This window comes from Tursiops truncatus, chromosome 19 (genome assembly GCF_011762595.2).
Source record: "Tursiops truncatus isolate mTurTru1 chromosome 19, mTurTru1.mat.Y, whole genome shotgun sequence".
Lineage (NCBI taxonomy): Eukaryota > Metazoa > Chordata > Mammalia > Artiodactyla > Delphinidae > Tursiops > Tursiops truncatus.
In genome coordinates, this window is record NC_047052.1 from 45,397,388 (window position 1) to 45,419,135 (window position 21,748).

A 21,748-nucleotide genomic window follows, 5' to 3' on the forward strand; every position below is an offset into this window, starting at 1 on the left:
GCCACCGAGCCACAGCTACTGAAGCCTGCGCGCCTAGAGCCAGTGCTCTGCAACAAGAGAAGCCACTGCAATGAGAAGCCTACTGGCCGCAACTAGAGAAAGCCCGCGAGCGGCAACGAAGACCCAATGCAGCCCAAAATAAATTAAAAAATAATACATATTAAAAAATAAAAGAAAAAAGTTACTACTGAATTTATCCATGTACGGGAATGGGAATATAGGCCCACCACCATTAAGCGCTGACTGTATAACCTGAATTGCCACACCACCACGCGATTGTACTATTTTATGTTGTATGCAGAGGAAACGGGCTGGGGAGAAGTCACTAGTTCAAGGTCTCTGTCTCTGGCAAATAGGGTTGTAATGAATACTTTGCTTTTTTTTTTTAAATTAATTTATTTAATTTTTTGTCTGTGCTGGGTCTTCGTTGTGGTGTGTGGGCTTCTCACTGCGGTGGCTTCTCCTGTTGCAGAGCACAGGCTCTAGGCGCTTGGGCTTCAGCTGTTGTGGTTTGCAGGCTCTAGAGCGCAGGCTCAGTAGTTGTGGCCCACGGGCTTAGCGGCTATGGGGCATGTGGGATCTTCCCGGACCAGGGCTGGAACCCGTGTCCCCTGCATTGGCAGGTGGATTCTTAACCACTGTACCACCAATGAAACACTTTTTTTTTCTTTCTGGTCGCACTGCACACTGCATGCAGGCAGAACTTCCTAGACCAGGGATCAAACCTGAGCCCCCTGCAAGGGAAGGGTTGAGTCTTAACCACAGGATCACCAAGTCAGTCCTACTTTGCCTTCTCAATGTGTCAGATAGTAAGGATCTTTTGGAAAACAGAACTGTTTGGTCAGCTACACAATGGAGAACTCTGGAACCACTATGCAGATACCAAGATGTGAGAGAAAAAAATTTAAAGATGTAGAACATTTAGTTAGATTGCTATAAAAAGTTATAGATGGCTGTACCTTCATAAAAAACAATATATGCATAGAACATCTAGGAGACTCATAGCTACTAACATGGGATGAAGACTGGGTGCTGGCAGACAAAATGGGGAAATTTACTTTTTACCCCCCTTGATTAGCTTAAAATAATCCTAGATTTTTACAGCTGCAAGGTGACTGTAGTCTCTGTCTAGAGGTTTGAAGCTTTTCCTGATGAAACTTTGATAAATGCCATCTGACTTCAGTAGATGTTAATGTTTAAAAACTCTACAGGAAATTAGCAAAGTGGGTTTTTTCAAGCGCACACAAGGAACTGGACTTTTTGACCTGCTCCTCTGCAGGATCTCTTCCCTCCAGTATGAGTCAAGGTTCTTAAAGGCGGCTCCCTTTCAGGTTATCGTCTGCCCTCCACCCATATGGCCCAGCCCCAACCATAAGCACAAGTTCCCACACACCAAGACTGGGGAATATCTATCAAGTTGCAACTGAATGTATCCTTTAACCCAGCAATTCCACTGCTAGGAATTTACCTCCAGATCAGTATCAAGGAAGTTGGATAACATCTGTATGAAGATGCATAGTAGTACTGTTTGCAGTAGCCAATTGGAAATTACCTTCAGAACGAAGTAAATTATGACATATCCACACAAGATACTGTGTAAGACTGAAGATAATGAGGTTGCCCTCATGTGATATGAGAACATCTTACAGTACAAAGCATTTTCTGTTAAGACACATATGCAAATAGAACTTTCCTTATGGAAAAAGAAAAACTTGTTTTCAAGGGGAGTGGGGAGATGACTTTCACTTTTGAGGTTTCATTTTCCAACCTTAAAGAAAGGCGGGTGTTTACTTTTTAAGATTAAGGCTTTCTTCTTTTTAAAATCTCTTCAATTTAATTGTTTCAACTATTTACTTAAAAAAAAAACTCTTCAACTAGATCCAGCTTGTTTGGGTAGAGCCCATGAAGGATGCCACCAGGTCTCCCAGATTCTCAAGACCCTTCATCACTTCCCAATCTGCAGCTCTGGCCCACACTGCTCCTCAGGGCTGGGTCGGCCCCTCTGGAAGGGCTGCAGCTGTGTCCTGGCCGGCCTGCCCCTCTTCAGAAGACTGTGAGGGAAGTAGACACCCCCAGAATCCCAGAAAGTGCTACGTTTATTTTCCAAACAATTTTATTGAAATGTGCCAAGAGTACACGGACAGCACAAATGTATGAACAGGAAAAAAAAAAAAATCACATGTACAATAATTTTTAAAAAGTGAAGGTTAATCTTGGGAGATATCAGTTCCCCTTCCCCTCCCCCTTTAGACTTCCAGCGTTTCCATTACGGTTAAGCCTCTACTAACCTAGCATTAAAAAAAAAGGAATACAGGAACATCTGCAAAACAAAACAAACAAAAGAAAAAACCAGCATAAAGGAAAGCAATGTTTTCCTGCTCAGGTGGGACTCTCCATAGGCACCTAATTAGGAGGCGTGCTGAGCGGTGGAGAAACACAACTTCAGGGTGTAAGGGTATGGCCCATCTGCAAAAGAGAGCACAGAGGTGTAACCGGACCCCTCTCTGGATGCTCCCCCCACCCAGAGTCCCCTGGTTTTGCACACACCTCTCATTTTCTGCAATTCAACTGCAAGGGTCAAACTCTTCACTGCCACTTTTGAGACTCAAAAACAAGACTAACACACAAGGCATTTCTCCTCTTCCTTCAATTCCATGGAGGATCCCATTCCCAGCTTTTCAGCTGGCGCACAATAGGCCTGCCCAGGAACTGGGTGGGCAAATTTCACCTGCTGGCTATTACAGCCCCCTTTCCTGGGTACTGAGCCAGCCTCTGATGCACAGAGAATGGCAGCTCCCTGGAGGACAAGCCTGAGCAACGCCCAAGCTGGCAGAGCCGGTGGCAGCAAGCAGCTGGGCTGGCCCTCCCACATGAAACATCAGGCTGCTTCTCCTGGGGACCAGGTCCCACCTGCCTGTGTCAGTGACAATAAGGAAATCCCTGGGGCCCTATCTTGATGGCAGGAAGGATGGCTCTGGCCCGAAGCGAGCCAACCCATTAAGCAACAAGGGGGATGGATGACCGCAGGACCCACAGATACTCACTTGGGTTTTTCATCTGATAATGGTTCAGGAAGCCCAGAGTCTCCAGGGCATCGCTCTTGGACTCCCACTCCAGCAGCCCAGAGGAGCTGCGTTCACCTGATGGGAAAAACAAAGGTTTAAGGCTGACCTGAGCAAAAGCCAGGGAGCTGCCCATCTACAGTCAAGAAATGGGCGAGGAAGGTGGGGCAGTTTACTCACTTTTGCCTGAGAATACTTTCACAGAAGATGGCCGCTTCACTCCCAGCTCATCGCAGATCTGCAACAGAAACAGAAAATAGACTCAAAAGGTCTTCCCTGGTGTTTCAGTGGTTAAGACTCCACGCTTCCACTGCAGGGGGCATGGGTCTGATCCCTGGTCAGGGAACTAAGATCCCGCATGCTGCGTGGCCAGAACAAAAACAAAGAACAGACAGACTTAGAAACACAAGGAGTGCCACATGGCGGAACTGAAGCACGCCACAGCTGAACACTTGGACTTTTCGGGACAAGAGTTTCTAAGCTTTTGTCACACGCTCTAAGGTGTCCCTGTAATCCCCCCAAAGGTTGAGAAACACTGCTCTTAGCTATTTTGTTGCCTAAAACCGGGAAACTGCTTTTTAAGTTTCCCATTTTCAGCTGTTATTTGGGTGTGTTCTGGCACTAGGTAAATGTTTGCTAAACCGAATAGCAACACCTCAGGCCACAGTAAGGCCCAAAGTCCAACTCCACAGTCAGACTTCCACCCTTCCCCAAAGCTGCCCCAGTTCCCTGACAGCACCATAATGGGACCCTCCCTTCTAATGTCATCTAGGCCCCAGATGGCCTGACAGTGTGGATGTTTCGAGATTGGACTCCAATCACCAGTCCGTCACCCAGACCGGGAGGAATGTTTCAAGGCAAATGAGCAGCCACTCTGACTTGCCAAAAATACAAGCAGCATGGCGAACTCCACTGCTGCTGGAAGTCTGGTGCCATTCTGAGCCTTTCTTGGTCCCTGCTACATCCCTAGCACCCAACCCAGAGCCCAGCAGAGCAACTCAATAGATATTCGTTAAAATTCAAAAATGAATGGCCTCCTCAGATGGCTACGCTGAAGGACCAAGTCCATGGCACCCACCTCAAAGAAATTCTCCTCAGTCACCTCCAGAGGGGCATTGAAAAAGTGCAGCACATTGCTGGGGTGCTGGATGCGGTTCTTGGCTGCCTGCTCTGGAGTGGAGAACCGATTGTTCCTTGACTCACTGAAGTCTTTGTAACTGCAGGACCCATCTTCTAGCCCGTATGACTGACCGGGCATGATGGCTGGTTGCTTGGAGACACTGCAGGAGGGAAGGGGAGCCCTGTGTCAGACCTCAAGTTGTCCCCCACCTCCTACTGTGGCCTCCTTCCTGTCTGACAGCACTGTATGCCACAGCTGAGGAGAGGCCGACACACTTTCGCCCGCTGTTTCAGAAGAGCATCTGGGAACACACCTGCACGCCCAACTCCAGCCTGGATAAGCACTTGGCTTCTCTGTGCTCCTCTGACCTCTGTCCAGAGTGGGCCCCATTCCCCCTCCCTCCTCTCCTCAGTCCCTCTCCAACCCTCCACGAGGAGCCTGGGTACCTACCAGACATTCAGCTTCTGCCCAAACATGAAGTTGTTATTGAGGTGAGTGATGGCCCGGTCCACAGCATATCCATCAGCCATCTCCACCATGGCGGCCCCTGGCTTGCTTTTCATGAATTTCACCTTGAGGAGAGTAGCCGTGATCAGCACCACCGCCCAGCTGTCAGAGACCCTTCTCCTGTCCCTTCCAAGTCAGTCAGAAGGAAGTCAACTCCTGCTCTGGATCGAGGCTTCCATTTCCTCACTTGTGAGGAGCCAGGAGAACAGAGAAGCATGTCTGGCCCACAGCAAGTGCTCAGCCCAAGTTGGGCAGCAAAGACTAGGCAGTCTTTCCCTAACCTCAGGACCTGACCCATGAGCGGGCCATTTAACAAAGCACAACAGAAAAGCAGGAATGGTGGGAGGAAAAAAGCAGCTATTTCCATCAACAGACATATATACAGATACTGAGTCATGACTATGTGGGTTATGGTATAAAAACACTAAAAACAGTGTCAGCTCTGAGTCCTGCTTCCACAAAAAGGCATGTGAACCCGGGCAAGTTATCTGCCCCCCATGCTTTTACTTCCCCTGCTTGTCTCACTAAGGATTCTTGTGAGAATGAAACAACTTACAACATTTAAAGCACTTTTAACAGTGGTACAAAAAAACCCGCTTCACACGTTATTAGCTGCTAATATTAATGGGCCAGGCCAGGGGCTGTAAACTCAAAGGCTTCTAGGACCCAGATGGCTTTGACAGAAGAAACGACCTAGTCTGAAGTGGGCAGTCACCAGACAGCCCCAGCCAACTATTATCCCAGGCAAGGCAGGAAGGCTCAGTGTTGCCATATCATCTGAAGTGTTCCAGAGAAAATCCTGACATAATGATCTTTAACTGTGATGGGTAAATTTTATACACCGTAATATTTACGTAATATTAAGTACTAACACTTTCATGTGATAAAGCCTTGTTTTTTAAAAAAAAAAAAAACACTGAAAATTAAAAAAAATAAAAAAATAAATCACCCACATAGCATGAGGACCAAATAAAATCCATCTGCAATGTCACCTGATTACAACTAGTCACCCTCTCTGGACCTGCTTGCTCCTAAACACGCTCCTTCCCCCTTCTTTGCTCACTGGGGGGCCAAAAGGTCGGGGCCTCCCCTGGGGCTGCCAGGTCTATAAGGAAAGCAGTGGACCTAGCGGAAGCTCACCTTCTCCACGTTGCCATACAAGCAGAAGACATTGAAGACCCGGTCACAGTTCATCTTAGACTGATCCAAGCCATAGACCATGAGCACAGGGCTGTCGGCGTGGGGGCCATACTCGGGTGGTGGGGGAGGGGGTGGGGGGTGCCCATACTGGGGGCCGTAGCGACTTGGGCCCCGGCGGTGACCCCCCACTGGTGGACCCATCCTTCTCCCTTCGTAGTGAGGTGGGGGGGGCCCGTAGCCCTCATCATGGTAATGGCTGTGGTACCCACCGTGGGGCCCTCCTGGGGGGTGGGAAGGAAAGAGAGGGAGGACGGGTGAGAATTTGCGCGTCGGGCGGCGGGCAGGGGCACATGAGCCACGGGAGTCCACGGAGGGGAACCCCCTGCCCTCACCATATTCTGCGGGGTGATCTCCGAGGAGAGGGGGCTGCCTCTGGCGTTTGTTAGGGTTGCTGCCAGGGTCACCTGCAGACAGAGAGAACAGTTAGAACCTAACTTGGAAAAAGAGCTCTCTCTCTCCCTCCTGACTAGAGGCTGATCTCAGCGTCCCTCAGCTCCTGAGGGCCTGGGCAGCGGCCTTTCCTTCCTCACAAGGGTTACTGGGGCTTCCTTCCTGTGGCCGGACCCAGGGTGGGCATGAAGCCCAGGCCTCAAGGGTGGAGCCCACTGTCCCTCCCGCCGCCCACTCCAAGCAGGCTGCTTTCCTTCATCCGTTAAGGATGAAGCCAGGTTCCGGGCCTCTCACCTTCCCGAGCTCCCCCTCTGGGGAAGCTGCAGCCACTATGGAAGCTGATATGGGGGCCGGGAACAGATTTCTAAAATAACTCCCAATGAAGGGAAAGGAGTTAAGAGCCAGAAAATAACACAGAGAAGGGTAGAAAAATAAAATTGGGCCCACAAAGCCCCAAGGGTCTGAGTGCGCTAGGGCCCACTCTCTAGAGAGAAGACTTTCTCGATCTTGGTACCAGTCACCCTCCCCTCTAGTCACATCCACCCCAAGAAGAGGGACTGTAGGAAAGGACAAACAGGGCGACATCAACATCAGTTCAAATGAGCAGTCATGTACAAGGCATCAACAGTCTCAGACAATGGCGCAGTTCCACCCCGCCCCAACCCCAACTGCAGTTCAAAATCGCTACCGTTAACTTAGCACTTGAGTGGCAAACACTGTGCTAAGTACTTTACAAACAGACATCACCGTTTCTTAAATTCCTCACAACAACCCTATGAGGTAGGTACTATTTTAGTCCCGTTTTACAGATAAGGAAAATGAGCACTTAACTGAGCAGTTATAATACACTTTGGCCCAAGGTCACAAAGCAAGTTAGTGGCCAAGCCGGGACTTCAACCCAGGCCTGGTTGACTCCAAAAACCCAGGGCTCGGGAACACTGCCCCTTCCTGCCACCCGGCCTGGGTTTTGTTTTCCAACAGTCATTACAAAGATGGAAAAGGGCTACTTACAGCAGAAGTACAGAGTACAATGTCCATTTGTCACAAAAAACAAATCTGTATTTTCTCTTACCATTGGACGCTTCAACAGTGAGTTAGCACAGTTCTGAAAGATGGCGTCCCATCAAACATACACTGCGACCCTGCATCACATGGTTTTACAGTCATAAATACAAGTTACGGTACACATCCGATACAACTTTTTTTTAAAGAATTGTTTTAAAAGTCAATGTTCTGATTAAATCAAAAATGGCTCACAGATGTTCTGTCCTCAGAAGATATCAGAAAAGTGGAAAATAAAGGTGTATGAAGTGGGTAGTGTCCCTCCATGTTGTCACCTCCTCACATTGTGTGCTGCAGTGCGGTGCTTCTGGCTGTGTAGCGTTCCGTGTGCGTGTCTCCTGGTTATGAGGTGTGCCAGTGGCCCCACTATGCCCGCGCTTTTGGCCTTGGGAGCACTCCCAGTTACCCGCCAGCAGGTAACTGTGTACCTCTGAGCTGTTTGGCTGTTTGGTTTTAGGTCTGTTTTGGTTTTTTTGATTTTTTTGCTGCTGTTGTGGTTTAAGTTTTTGGTTTTTTTTGGTTTCTGATCTCCAGTTGGTGCAGATTATGTTGGCAGCCGATGACTGCAGAAAAAATAAAAATATCAAAACAGAAAAAAAAAAAAAAGAAGGCCCTCCCCAAACCAAAGGACTTAAAAAACGAAAAACAAAAAAAACCAAACCCACATGGCGAGGAATGGAGAGGATCCTATTGTCTTGGAGGCCCATGGAATCTACTTCAGTCTATGAAACGTTCTCCGAAAAGAGCGCCGCTGGCTGGCTGGGAGAGCTCTGTTCTCTGTGTTTCCTACTTCTGTGTACATTTTCGGGTTCAAGTTTGCTTGGATTTTGACTTTTTTTTAATGTTTAGTAAAAAAGCAGTGTCTGCTGCCATGTTGCGTCTCTTTCTTTGTCTCTGTCTGCCTCTGTGCTTGTAGCTGTTCCTTGGAGCGCGGTGTGGTGTTCTTGATGTAGTGAGCTCAAGTCTGCGGCTGTTTCTGGGGACGTGGTGGAGGCTGCGTGTTCTGTTCTCTCCAGGAAGAGCTAGTGGTTTCTACCCTGTGTGTTGGTGAGCAATGTGCAGAGGCAGAGCCGCTGAAGTCTGGTTCCCGAGGGGGTGGCGAAGCACCTCCCTCACTCCAGGTCACCTCAACAGCTCTCGTTTTTGACCCCCAGCCTGGGGGCGGCCAAAGCTGAGAGGCATCAAAACCAATGCACAGCCAGCCCCTGCCACTAGCCCTTGCCGGTCTGCACATCTTCTATTTATGTTCCTTGGAGAAGAAATGGTTGGTTGCCGTGTTTCTGTTAGCAGTCATGTAATGCCATTGCCCGCTCTGGTACATTCACTCGGTCACCAATTTGTCTCTGACCTCTGGAGGGGGCAGCGAGCCCCACAGCGCCCATTGTGAGGGTCCTGGGGAAGAGTCTAGCCCACCCGGCCCACGGCTTCCCAGCTGCAAGGGCGAACAAGACAGGCCTGCCTAGGAACGGGGGCCTGTGAGATGTCAGCAACCAGCCACCTCCCTCAGCCCATGGCCTAGTCCGACGTATCAGACCAAGACAGAAACAGAGATGGATGGTCTTGCTGAGGGGGCGCCGCTGTTTTTCAAAGGCAAGGCTCCACCTCTCCCTCCTATCCAAGGCAAACCATTCTTGACAGATTCTAGGAACGGGGTTGTCCATTTGGGCCCCCTGCAGAGATGTTGCATTCCCTCTACAAGTGAGGTGAGGCGTGTCCGCCCTGCTCCAATCCAGGGTGTCTCACCTCCACAAGGTCAACTTGCTCAAAGGCTCTGCTGCAAGGGCCTGGGAGCCCTCGTCACATCCCCAATCTGTCCCCCCAGAAGCAGACCCTGTCAAGAGTGGAGAGCAAGAGGACCATTCCTGGCCCAGTGAGAACGGGGTCAGTGACCCTAAGCAGGCTCCTAGAAGAAAAGCAGCAGAATCCGTTTGGGAGCTGCTACTGGTTTGTAAGCCACTGCCGTGGCCTGTGCTCAGTGAGGCCCTGCTCCCCACCCCACCCAGGCCTCTGCCTTGACCCTGCATCCTCTGCTGCGTCAAAGGGCCACAAGCAGCAGCTAGGACCTACAGAGGCCCCTCATTCACCCCCTCCCACTGGAGTGTATCTTCCAAGAGCTGATCCCCAAGGCCCTCCCATGTCCACAGGAGCCCAATGGCATTACATAACCCTGAGTCCAGGTCTATGAAGTGCGCTAGTCAAGTGAAGGCAAGGCGGGTATGTTTAAAACAAAGCTGCCGTCAGGATTACCTTGTCCACTGAGATTGGGGTTTGTGTAGTCCCAAGTATCCTGATCATTCTTGAACACGTTTAAGCGTGTAGGCTGCAGGGACAAAAAAAAGCTTGAGGTCAGCCAGGCTCCAGGCTTACCTAGGAAGCTGACAAGGGGCAGCCGTTTCCCAGACCTACCTTCGCATACTCAATCTTCAGAGTGCAACAGCCTGAGTAGATGTCAGCCCCATTGAGTGAGGCCTTGGCCCGCTGGGCACTCTGCACAGAGTCAAATGTGAGTAAAGTTAAGGGAAAGTCCCATCCCAAGAGCTCTCTGAAAAGAGCTTCAAGTTGCACCAGAGAGGGATGAGGACAAGTAGCACCCCAAAGACTGCTCCAAGCGGGCTTCGGGGTTAGTTCACTGCCCACAGCCACCAGCCACTTGTGCAGACACAGCTGGAGTGCTGCCCCAAATGCGCAGACGCGGCCTGAGCTCCTCCGAGACCTGTACTCCCCCGAGACCTGTACTCCCCCGCCCCGCCCCACGGCAACAACCTTCTCTGCCAGCCTCACGGGCCAAGTCACCTTCTTCCTCAGCCTCATCTCCCGGCCCCCCCCACTTCTACACGCCTTGACTAAGCCTGAACAATCTCTGAAACGTTAACTAGATTATACTCCTGCCCTGAAAACCCATCAGTGACTTCCCACCACTGCACCCTGACCCAAGTTCACCCCACTGCCCGGGATGCCGTAACTTCTTCCAATGGCCTAAGGAACCCTCTCCCCCTCGTCAGCTACTCTTCAGTTGTCAGGTTGTTTGCTTCCTGCAACGCTAAGCTCCTGCCCACCTGAGGACCTCTGCAGATGTGGTGTCCTCAGCCTGAATATCAGTTCTTCCCTCTTGTATCTCAGGGCACATTCTTCTTTCCCGTCACACTTTAAACCCTGTACTTTCACACTACACACCACTTGAACATGTGTGTGTGTGTGTTTTAGGGGCGCCGACTCTCTGTGCGGTTGAAAATCCATGTATTTAACCAACCACAGATGGCTTAACACTGTCGTATACACTTAGTGAGTGAGACACACCTTAAGTGGACCCACAGAGTCCAAATCTGTGCTGTTCAAGGGCCTATTTAGCTGTGATTGTTTATTAACCATCCCTTCCATGAGACCATGGGCTCTATGAAGGCATCTGGCACATGGCAGGCATTCAGGAGACACGTGCTGATTGAAAAGATGGATTCCTACCAAGCCCTGTGAGCTCCCATCTCAAGGAACACCCATTTCCCAACAAAGGATATTCCACCATAGCCTGGACTCCATTCTTCCGGAAAATGACAATTCTCTGGACAGGACCACAAGGGTTACAGATAGTATAAAGAACATCCTGTAAAAACCAAACACAAGCAAGATGAAGGGACACTGGCAGGTCAGTCTGGCTCATGGGAGAAGACAGGGAGAAAAGGCAGGAGGGAGATTCCACAGAAGCAGCTTAACGAATAACCACTGGCACGCACCGTGGTAATCGAATAGATGGGGTTCAGGATGGTAAAGAGAAGCACACTGTTGACGCTCCTGGAGTCATCCGAGTCCCCGGGGCGGGAGATTTTCTGGCTGGTAGAGTAATTGACAAAAGCTGGGTGGCCCGCGATGTAGATCTGGTTGTCGGCTGCGTAGTTCACGGCATTGCAAGCCCCCAACACATCTTCAAATTCCACCAACGCTTGTCTCTTTTTAGGCATTACCACCACATAACTGGCAAAGAGAACACAGGTTGCAATCCTCTCAGGGGGATGGAGACAAGAGTCAGAGGACGGCCTCAGTTATCTGTGATCTGACTCCTCCCTGGCCTCTGGACTCCGCTGTGCCCGTCATGGTTTCTTGACCTGAACACCCCTTGCTGTAAGTGGCACGACAAGCAGAAGAGCTGTGTGCGGCTTTGGCATCAGCTTCTCTGGGCAGCCTTCCTTCCCAACCCCTCCCTCACCTGATCGAGTCAGATGCCTCCCACAGACGCCTGGGTTTCCCCTATCACAGTGTTGACCACTCTGGGTAGGCAACTGTCTGGGAGGAATAAAGACAGTGGTGTTCACCACTCTATTCCCATTACTCACCATGTGCCAAAATTACAAGGCAGAGAGAGAGAAAAAAAAGGAATGAGAAAAAAAAAAAAAGGAAGGAGGAAAAGACACGGAACTTGCTGTAACTTATCCAAGTACAATGGCTAACCCCAGGAGTAATGGAGGTCCAGGACCTAGCTAAAGGAACCTGGACCGAAATGGCCGAATTACTTCTAACCAGAAACCCGGTGACACACAGGACACCAAGGAGTTAACTCAGCTGAATACCCAACCCCTGGCCTCTGAGCTGAGTACCTGATGGGTCCAAACTCCTGCAAGGCCTCCACAAGGTCAGCTTCCACCACGCCGTCAATCAGGCCCCTGATGTGGACAACTGGGGAGGCGGGGGTTTTGTGCGGGTCATCGTAGTTCTCCTGAGAAAGGAAGCAAAAATAAGACTTCATTTTCTGCTGTACAAGATGGTGGATTATTGGCTTCTGTGCCACTGGGGACTCAGACAGATAAAACATTCGAGTGTGTCACCCAGAAAAGACACACAGGGCAGGCAACTAGAGGCAGCAATTCAACCAATCACCCCAAAAGGATTCTGGGCCAGCAGAGCAGAAGGCCTGAGTGTATGGCCACATACCTAATGGCTCTTACTGTAGTTTCTGATGAAGGCAAAATGGAAGACCAGACAAGTCCCAAGTCCCATCTTACAGTCTTCCCAGCACCAGTCTCTTCCCACTGGTCAAAGAAATGTGGGAAAAGAGTGGCTTGGAAAGGGGACTCAATTTTCTGCTGCATTCACCCAAGTTTTTCTGCCCCTCCCCTAGTGGAGGAACCTACGATCACCACACAGCCAAGCACTGCTGCTCCCCACCACTCATCCCCAGGTCCAGCAGGTGCCTCAGACACCGTGGCATCCAGGCCAGTCTTGTCTGCGTCTAGTCTTTACTCTCTCACCAAAATCTGTATTGGAAAATACTACCTAGGTCAGACTAACGAAAAAGACAGTAAAGTCTTTCAAAAGAAGAGAAGATCCAACCTGTACCACTAAAAATCAAGACAGTTCCCTTCCCAGGAGAAGTATCTTTCCACCCACAGACAAAAGTGTCTGGGAATCAAGAAAGAGCAAAGTAACTTTCTCCACCTCTCCTGGGCTCTGGGCCCAGCCTCCCATGTGAGAACCACCAAGCAGAAGCCCATGTAACATGGGCAGAATTGGATTCTATTTCAGGAATGAACCACACAAACCACAGGAGCCACACTCGCCTGAGGGTTACCAGATCAGCGACCTGGAGCTCCACAGTCCTGAGTTCTAATCCCTGCCCCTCCTCAGACTAGCTACAAGACCTAAAGGAATTTACCTCGCCTCTGTAAATGGGGAATAGTAAGCCCATTCCTTACCTCATAGAGGAGTGTTAAGAATTCAATTAAGATACCTTTCAAATGCGTGCAACAAGGCCTGGCATGGTTTAAATGCTAGTAAATCACGGCTACAGAGCACCGCTAAACCGTGGAAAACTCTGCAAATGGCTGAACGAGACAAGGCTTCAGGAACTTCCAAGGAGGAGGGAATGGGCTCCAAGCCAGGAGTAACAACTGGTTGTCTTTTCCGAGCAGGAGACTGAAGAGGCTGAATCCCTTACAAAGTGCCCACCCCTCAAGGAACATTTGGGTTCATCAAACCTACGGCACCCAGTTAACCCTCAGAAAATGTAAGCAAACTTGTGATAACTCGAAAGCTTGGTTCAACTTCCAAACGGCTAAAAAGACCTCTCACAACGCTTTCTTCCGGTTTATAATGCCCACAAAAATGAGGCAGATATTCTGGACTGGGAGAATATCCTCAAAGATATCAATCTCTGTACTGAGACAAACCATGACGCTACAAAGATCAAATAGCGATCAGGCAGAATACCCCACTCAGGCACGGAAAAAAGCTACCGCCCACTCGTTCCCCGCTCACGCGGTGCCCCCGCCCCCAACCACCCACAAGGCCCGGGCAAGAGAAGTGCGCCTGCGCATGGGGTCAGAAAAGAAAATGATAAAGAAAAAATCGGCCCGACCGCGTGCCCGGGCCCCACAAGCCAGCCCGCGGCGCCTGCGCACTGCGCCACCTGCAGCGCGAGCAGTTTCCTCCGCCCCCCCACACCCCGCTCTGTAGAGCGCGCACGCGCAAGCGCCTGTCCTCGCGCAAACCCCGCCGTTTCCCCAACGCCTTCCCCTCCCCCACCCCGTCCACGGCGCGAGGGCCTGGGCGCGTGCGCATAGCCCCCCTCTCCCCAAAATAAATGTTCTCAACGTGAGAATTTTCCTCTCCCTTCCCGGCCGTCTCCGGCTTAGGGCCCTGGCCTCACCCCGCCGCCACCGCCCGCCGCCCCGGCTCCTCCACCGCCGCCGCCGCCTCCATGCTGGTCGCCAGCGTTGTCAGTCTTGAGCCGTTTAGGGGCCCGGCCGCCCTCACTGCCGCCGCCGTAGTAGCGGCCACCGCCGCCTCCGCCGCCCGCCGCCGCCATCTTCACCATCGCTCCGGACCGCCTCCGCTGCTCGTCCGGCTGCTGCCTCTGCTCCAGCCTCCGACGCCGCTTCTCCGCCCGGGGCAGCAGCCTCCGCGACATGGCGGTCCAGAACCCGCCTCCCCCCGCCTCTCATTGGGGGAGGGACACGCCCGTCACCGGCCGCCCCCACCCGATAGGGGGAGCCAGTGGTCCCGCCGCTGGGGGAGGGGAAGCCTCCATACGCCTTGCTCAACGATTGGGTAAAGCTCACGCCGTTCTGCAGGAGTGCCCGCCCTTGTTTGTCTGGGACACTCCTTATAGGCGAGCGCTTTCTGCCAGTCATTTCTCCGACCCCGCCGCCTTAAAATAAACTCCAACTTGATTGGTCAGATTTCTGATACCGCCTGGCCTCGTTAGGAGCACCTGATAGGAGCGGCGCTCCCCACTCTCCCCCAAAGCCCCGCCTCCTTCCCACTTTCATTGGTCTTCTCGCTAATCCATCAAACCGAAAGCCCTTAGTCTTACGTCACAGCGACTACCTTCCCGCGCCTCTCCGCAAGGAACCAAGGAGGCCCCTCCCCTTTGCCTCTCTCCACTGGCTACTGCAGGTGTCCATCTTCTGCAAGACGCCCGATTAGTCAGTTGAGAGTGGAAAGAGTCCTCTCACCAGACGGTAGGACCACTGGTGGCCCTTGATTGGGTGAAAAAGGAGAGCCCATCCCTGACCCGTAGGCGCTCTTTGGCGCAGTCTAGGAAAGGATCGGAGGAGAGGACGCATGCGCGAATCGCTTTCAGGCGCCTCTGGAGGCGGGGCGACCCTCTAAAGGAGGGAAGGCCTGAAGTATCCTGGGTCTTTATTTACTGCTGTAAGCAGCCCCGCAAGGGCAAACTAAGTTAGAAGGGCAACTGCCAGTGCAGCTCTGTCTCCATCACTATATTCTATTCCTCTCCATCTCTAACCTTCACAACGCCAGTGAAAAATTTTTTGAACCCAATCTGACCCTTTCCTTCAGTATAAAACCATTTGCTATTGCCGACTATCTTATGACCCAGTCCAGTTCTCCGGCGTCCTTTCACCACTCTACCACTAAATTCAACCACAAATAACTCCTTTCAGTTTGCAGAAAGGGAAGGATCTTTCGCGCACCTCTGGATCTTTGGCCCGAGCAGGCCCTTCCAACTAGAACACTTTCTCCGCTATTCCTCCTGCCAGAGCTAAAGAATAAATTTCTCTTGTTCGTGCTCTGCTCACTCTGAGAAGCGTTCCTTATCCCTACCAGCCCAGACCCTCGGCTTCCCCCATAATAACCCCTGATCGCTCAGGCCAATGGTTCTTACGCGACAGCCCTTACTACTCTGGGTCGTCACAATTTGGTGGCTTTTTCCGTAGCATTGAAGTGCTTGTGTGAGCAAGGGAGCGGTGGTCTCTGCCTCGGCCTTAGTGAAGCTGGCCACCCTACCAAGCGCCAGGTACAGCACCCGGCACAGTGCCAGCACTCTGCAAAGGGGAGTAGTTAGGGTATTCTAAGCGTCTGGCGGGCCTTGTTTCCTCCGAGGCGGGTAGGGCCACCCCGCAGAGTACACCTTCCCAAGTCTAAGGTGCAACGACGCCCAACAGCCGGAACCTGGGGGCGGGGCTGGGGGGTGACCTAGGATCCCGCCCTAAGGGCTTTAACCTTATGGGGCTGCCTGCTGGCGGAGGAGGGGGGAGAGGAGGAGGGGACGCTGCTCTTAGAAAGCGAGGAGACAGACGTGGTAAATGCGGGGACGCCCACCAAAGATGCTCTGGAACCTTTCCACTCGGGTGAAAGGGGGTTCCCGAAATAGGGGTCCTAGTGGAAACTAAGTTTGAAATGGGGTCAGTGGCACTAAGGGAGTGGGACCGTCCTGGTAGGTCCGCGGGTTTGAGGAGATACGAAAGTTGGAGTGGGCTGGTGGAGATGTAAATCAGCTCCCAATCACCCCGAAAAGATCCGAAAGAGCCGGCCGAACGGAGATGGGGGACGGCGCAGCGCCTCCAACACGTGATCAGTGCGACGGAATTAAGGCGGTGCGGCTCCGACTGAAGGGCGGGGTCGCGAGGTCCAGACGTCAGAGGAATGCGGTGGGGGGAGGGGGAGAGAGGGGCCCCTCCCCTCCCCGCCCCCGCGCCGGGCCCGGACGCCCCTCGCGCCGGCGCGCGCCGACGGGACGCGACGGAACCGTCCCACGCGCGGCAAGTTCCAGGCAGCTTGGCCGCCCGAGCGCGCCCACGGCTGGCGACCGGGCTGCCGCGTTATCTGCACACCCGCGCTCCCGGCCTCCGCCCCTCCCCCACCCCTTGCACACGGGCCGTGGTCGCGGGCCCCGGGCGGCGCCTCCCTGGGATCCCCCCTCACTCCTCCCTGACCCCTCGCCCCCAGCCCCTACCAGTTCGGCGGCGAGCCTGGCCGGCCGTCCGAGATCGAAAAGAGAGCAGACACTGGGAAGTTTTGGGGGAGGGAGGGGCGGGACTTAAAGGGACCACGACCTCTTTCCAGCCCGGGGGAAAAAAAAAATGGGGGGGTAGAGGGGGGAGATCGAGAGTTGCTCTGCGGTTGAATGGAGGAAACAACGCAAAAAAGGAACGGGAAGACTCCGCGTCCCTTTTCCCCAAACATCCCCAGCCCCTCAATACCCGCCCCCCATCCCTCACAGAAAGTCGCACAGTTGTTTGGGAATCACGCCTCATTCCTCCTGGTCAGCCAAGTGTTCTGTTGGTTGAGGTAAATGTTGCGGTGCACATTGTACAGACGGGGAAATGGGCTCAGGGGACGCTAGCGACCTACCCGGGATCCCACCGCTTGTAAGTGGCATATAGCAGGATTTGTCTGCCACCAAAGACACATAACCAGTGCACTGCAGTGCCTGTTACGGTGATGGGGTCTGCAATATCCCTTGGAGGTTAAGAGCATGAGTCCTGGGGTCAGACTGCCAGCGTTCAAACATGGACGGTGCACCTACTTACTCTGTGGCTTTGGAAAAGTGATTTAGCATTCTGGGGCCTCTGTTTCCTCATCCGGTAGGAGGTTGGTAATAGCACCTGCAACACTGGGTGGTCTTGAGAAGTGCTGAGAATGTCTGGAAGCAGAGGGAATCTCAGGTCCACCTCCATTTCAGAAATTGAGGCTCAGAGAGGGGAAAGACCAACTGAAATTCACCACAGCTGGGCAGCATGTGAAAGAACAAGTCCTCCCCTCCTTAGGTCCCGAACTGCGTAATCCAACCCTTGTGGGCCCATCCAAATCCATGCCTAACCCTTTCCACTTGTCCTCTACATGGCACAAACACTGGTTCTCCTTCTGTTCATCAGATACCCAGAGCTCATTCCTGACTCTGCACTGGCTGTTCCCTCTGTCTAAAACACCCTTCTCCCAGATCTTTGCTCCTCATTTGAGAGGCCTTGGCTCAAATGTCACCTCCTGAGCACCCCAGCCTAGTTAGTCGCCATACACAGTTATAATCATGGCTTCCCATTTATCTCCCTCTTTGCTCTTATTGCCATGTGAAAACAACCAGTTATTTAATTTTTGTCTCCTCACTAGAATCTGGGCTCTTTGGGGGCCAAAAGTGGGTATGTTTTCACCCCTCTAAGGACCTACCCTGGGGTCATTCACTCATTCATCAGATGTTTATTGAACTAACACTCTTTGGGGCATCTGGGATAAAAATGGTGAACCAGATAGGAAAAAATTCCCTCCTTCCAGGGGTTCCATTCTAGTGAAAGATGCACAATACATCAGTAAAATATGTATCAGAGGTGATAACTGCTATGAAGATAATAAAACAGGGAAGGAGGCTGAGGAGTACATGAGGGCAGTTTGCTCAAAAGGGTATTCAGGTGAAGCCTCACTGAGAAGGTGACATTTTAGCAAAGGTCTGAATAGGAGAGAGAGGAAGTCATGTGGATACTGGGGGAAGAGCATTCCAAGCAGAAGGAACATCCAGTGCAAAGGCCCTGTGGTGAAATGTGCCTAGTGTGTTCCAGGAATTGCTAGAGACCTTTGTGGCTGGAGTAGAGGAAGGGAGGAGTAAATGGTAAGTGATGACATCAGAAAAGGGGGAGAGGGCAGTCTGTGAGGGTCCTCCTGGGCCATGGGGAGGGGAGGACTTTGACTTTTACTCTGAGGTGAGGCCACAGGAGGGTTCCGAGCAGGTAAGGGCCCTGATCTGGCTCAGGTGTTCACAGGAGCCCTGTGGCTGCATGCTGTGGGTGTGGGAAACAGACTGTGGGAGGTGGGGTGGGAGCAGGAAGACAGGAGGCTAATTCAATGGGAATGAGCTGGAGAAGGTGGACGGGGTCAGGATGGGGGCCGTGGAGGGATTGAAGTGAGCAGGTTATGGATCTGTTTTGAAAGTAGAGCCCAGATGGGCTGAGGGGTCAAAACTCCTCATGATTCAAAACCACCCCAACTGCAGGGCTCATAGTGGTGGCCAACCTCCCCAGCTCCTTTTGGTCCTCTATCCACTATGAGATGCTTCTTTTTTAAGGAGCATCTCTTCTCCCTCTCTCTTTGACACAGGCCTGTTCCATGGCATCCCAGGACCCGCCATCCACATCAGTGTCGCGAGTGTGCATAACTGCTCTCAAACACCTACAGCAAGCCCATCCAGGTGGAGGTGGGGATTCCCCTGGCTTGTAGCCTTTTGAAAAAACACTTTTTAAAAAAACAATAATTTTTTTAAAAAATTATAGTTGATGTACAGTATTATGTGTCCCTCCCATGATCACACCTAGACCTTGTCTCAATTACCACAGCCTCTTTAGAACCTCAGTTTCATGCATCTTGCGCTTTCCCGGTCACCTGTCTTTCTAGTTCACTCCCTTCAGAAGCTCAACTCCGATAATCCATTAGCCCTACCATGTTTCCATGACCCCTCCACCCCCTCATACCTTCACACAGATTAAATTCCTTGACAAACCACTATAATCGCCCCCTTACGCACATTCTCTACACACTTCCCCCTCTCCACCCTACTCATCTGGCAAAACCACAATCCTTGTTAAATCTAAGATTCCATCTATCGCATGCCTGCATCTGTGCAGATGAATGTGGATGGAAAAAAATACACAATCATGCTAACTGCTCTCGCCTTAAATTCATACCCACCGACTTGGAATGCTGCCTAACGAATCTTGCCTCTGCCCCTGGTCCCTTGACTCTCCCAGATGATGTATCAGATCTTCTCCTCAAACCTCTCTAACAGCGTCTTCCTCGTCACTCTCAGCAGTGACTTTCTCCCTGCTTCCTGGGAGAACTACAGCCACCCTCCCCCCATATCCACTCTCCTCCTGCCTACTTGTGAGTGGGGTAGCTAGCCATGTTCCCATCTGCTGGGCTTCTTTTTTTTCCTATGCCTATTCTCATTTTTTTCTTCCCTAGTCAAGAAATTGGTCCCCTGTGGGCTCAGGGTTTCAGGAGAGAAATGTGACAGGCCCCAAAGCAGAAATAGGCCAGCTTTCTTTTCTTTTCTTTTTTTAAAGCCTCTTCAGGGCTCCAAGCAGAAATATCTTCATGGTCTATTGGGCCTCAGATTGAAAACTCAGATGCCTTTAGGGGTCAATGGGTGAAGCCATTGTGGTAGAGGAAAAGTTCTCAGTTGCATCACACAGTTGTGACTTATTTTTCCCCAAGCTTTATTGAGATATGCCTGACATTCAAGAAACCATACATATTTAAAGAATACGGTTGATGAGTTTTGACTTACGTATAAACCTGTGAAACCGCCACCACAATCAAGTAATGACCAAAAGAAACAAGGACACCTACTGTATAGCACAAGGAACTATACTCAATATTTCATAATAACCTATATGAGAAAAGAATCTGAAAAAAAATATAGATAGATAGATATAGATATATATGAATCGCTTTGCTGTACACCTGAAACTAACACAACATTGTAAATCAACTATACTTCAATAAAAAATTAATTAATTTAAAAAAATTTAAGAAGAGAATCTGAAAAAGAATATATAACAGAATCACTGTGCTGTACACCTGAAACTAACATGATGTTGTAAATCAACTATACTTCAATTTAAAAAATAAAAAGAGGGGACTTCCCTGGCAGTCCAGTGGTTAAGACTCTGTGCTTCCATTGCAAGCGTGCGCAGGTTTGATCCGTGGTCAGGGAACTAAGATCCCTAGGGACACGGGTTCAATCCCTGGTCCGGGAAGATCCCACATGCCGCGGAGCAACCAAGCTCGTGCGCCACAACTACTGAGCCTGCGTTCTAGAGCCCGCGAGCCACAACTAGTGAGCCCGTGTGCCACAGCTACTGAAGCCCGCGCCTAGAGCCCATGCTCCACAACAAGAGAAGCCACTGCCATGAGAAGCCCGTGCACTGCAATAAAGAGTAGCCCCCGCTCGCTGCAACTAGAAGAAGCCCGCAATGAAGACCCAACGCAGCCAAAAATAAATTACAAATAAAATAAATTAATTTTTAAAAAATTTAAAAATTAAAAAAATAAAAAGAGGGGACTTCCCTGGCAGTCCAGTGGTTAAGACTTCGTGCTTCCATTGCAAGGGTGCGCAGGTTTGATCCCTGGTCAGGGAACTAAGATCCTGCAAGCCACACAGTGCGGCCCCCCAAAAAATTCTTTTTAATTAAAATAAATAAATACATTTAAAAAAGAAGAATGAATGGCTTAACCATGAAAAAAATAAAAATTTAAAAATAAATAAATAAAATATAAATTCTCAGGAACATCAAAAAAAAAAGAAGATAATGACTAAAAAGGTAATGAATATATCCATCATCTCCAAATTTCCCCCTGCCTCTTGATAAACGCTTCATCCCTCACCCCTCCACACACACATCCCCAGACAACCACTAATCTACTTTCTATCACTGTTGGTTAGTTTGCATTTTCTAGAATGGAATTATATAGTATGTACTCTCATGTCTGGCTTTTTTCATTCAATATAATTATTTTGAGATTCATACATGTTTAACAATAATTCATCCTTTTTATTTCTTTTTTTTTCCTTTCTTTTTTTTTTTTTTTTTTTTTTGCAGTACGCGGGCCTCTCACTGTTGTGGCCTCTCCCGTTGCGGAGCACAGGCTCCGGACTCGCAGGCTCGGCGGCCATGGCTCACGGGCCCAGCCACTCTGCAGCATGTGGGATCTTCCCAGACCGGGGCACGAACCCGTGTCCCCTGCATCGGCAGGCAGACTCTCAACCACTGCGCCACCAGGGAAGCCCATTCATTTTATTTCTGAGTGCTGTTCCATTGTGTGGAATAGTTTATTTATCAAGTCACCACAATTTGTTTATCAAGTCACCCACTGATGGACGTTTGTGTTGTTTGCATTTTTTGGCAATTATACAAATAAAGGTGCTATGAACATCAATGTACACGTGTTTGTGTGGATATGTTTTCATTTTTTTAGTGTATATACCTAGGAGTGGAATGTCTGGATCATGTGGTAGGTATATATTTAACTTTTAAAGAAAAGTTATTTTCCAAAGTAGTTGTACCACGGTGTCCAACTACTATTACTATTAACAACAACAACAATAAAAACTGGCTGAAAATTTAGTATTTATTTTAATTCATTTATTCCTTCATTTGACAAATATTTACTGGGTACTGCTTTGTGCCGG

General features: G+C 50.5%; 1 protein-coding gene and 1 long non-coding RNA gene across 5 annotated transcripts; one reads left to right on the forward strand and one right to left on the reverse strand.

Moving 5' to 3' along the window:
• Positions 1-2,095: 2,095 nt before the first annotated feature.
• On the reverse strand, positions 2,096-16,558 carry HNRNPL (heterogeneous nuclear ribonucleoprotein L). 4 transcript variants are annotated; one of them, XM_073795827.1, is made up of 13 exons: positions 13,976-14,269; positions 11,928-12,046; positions 11,070-11,307; positions 10,852-10,939; positions 9,748-9,842; positions 9,589-9,661; positions 6,222-6,293; positions 5,830-6,110; positions 4,633-4,754; positions 4,141-4,342; positions 3,243-3,300; positions 3,045-3,140; positions 2,096-2,466 (listed from the first exon to the last, which is right to left on the reverse strand). In XM_073795827.1, exons 1-13 carry the CDS (start codon positions 14,234-14,236, stop codon positions 2,408-2,410), a joined length of 1,764 nt encoding a protein of 587 aa, XP_073651928.1. In that variant the 5' UTR covers positions 14,237-14,269; the 3' UTR covers positions 2,096-2,407. The 4 variants fall into 4 exon arrangements, with proteins under 4 accessions (XP_073651928.1, XP_073651930.1, XP_073651927.1 ...); XM_073795829.1 differs by lacking the exon at positions 13,976-14,269 and adding an exon at positions 16,526-16,558 and having other exon boundaries at positions 5,830-6,293; XM_073795826.1 differs by having other exon boundaries at positions 5,830-6,293; positions 13,976-14,280.
• LOC141277145 (uncharacterized) lies at positions 15,857-21,502 on the forward strand. Its single transcript, XR_012327968.1, has 2 exons — positions 15,857-18,754; positions 21,159-21,502. It is a non-coding gene; the product is annotated as an uncharacterized lncRNA (long non-coding RNA).
• The last annotated feature ends 246 nt before the right edge of the window (positions 21,503-21,748 follow it).

Excerpts from the sequence above, each read along its gene's own strand:
- HNRNPL (XM_073795826.1), bottom strand. The coding sequence starts at position 14,236 with ATGTCGCGGAGGCTGCTGCCCCGGGCGGAGAAGCGGCGTCGGAGGCTG. Across the intron at positions 9,662-9,747 it reads TGAAGATTGAGTATGCGAAG|CCTACACGCTTAAACGTGTT; the intron begins GTAGGTCTGGGA and ends TTGTCCCTGCAG. Across the intron at positions 4,755-5,829 it reads TGTATGGCAACGTGGAGAAG|GTGAAATTCATGAAAAGCAA; the intron begins GTGAGCTTCCGC and ends ACTCTCCTCAAG.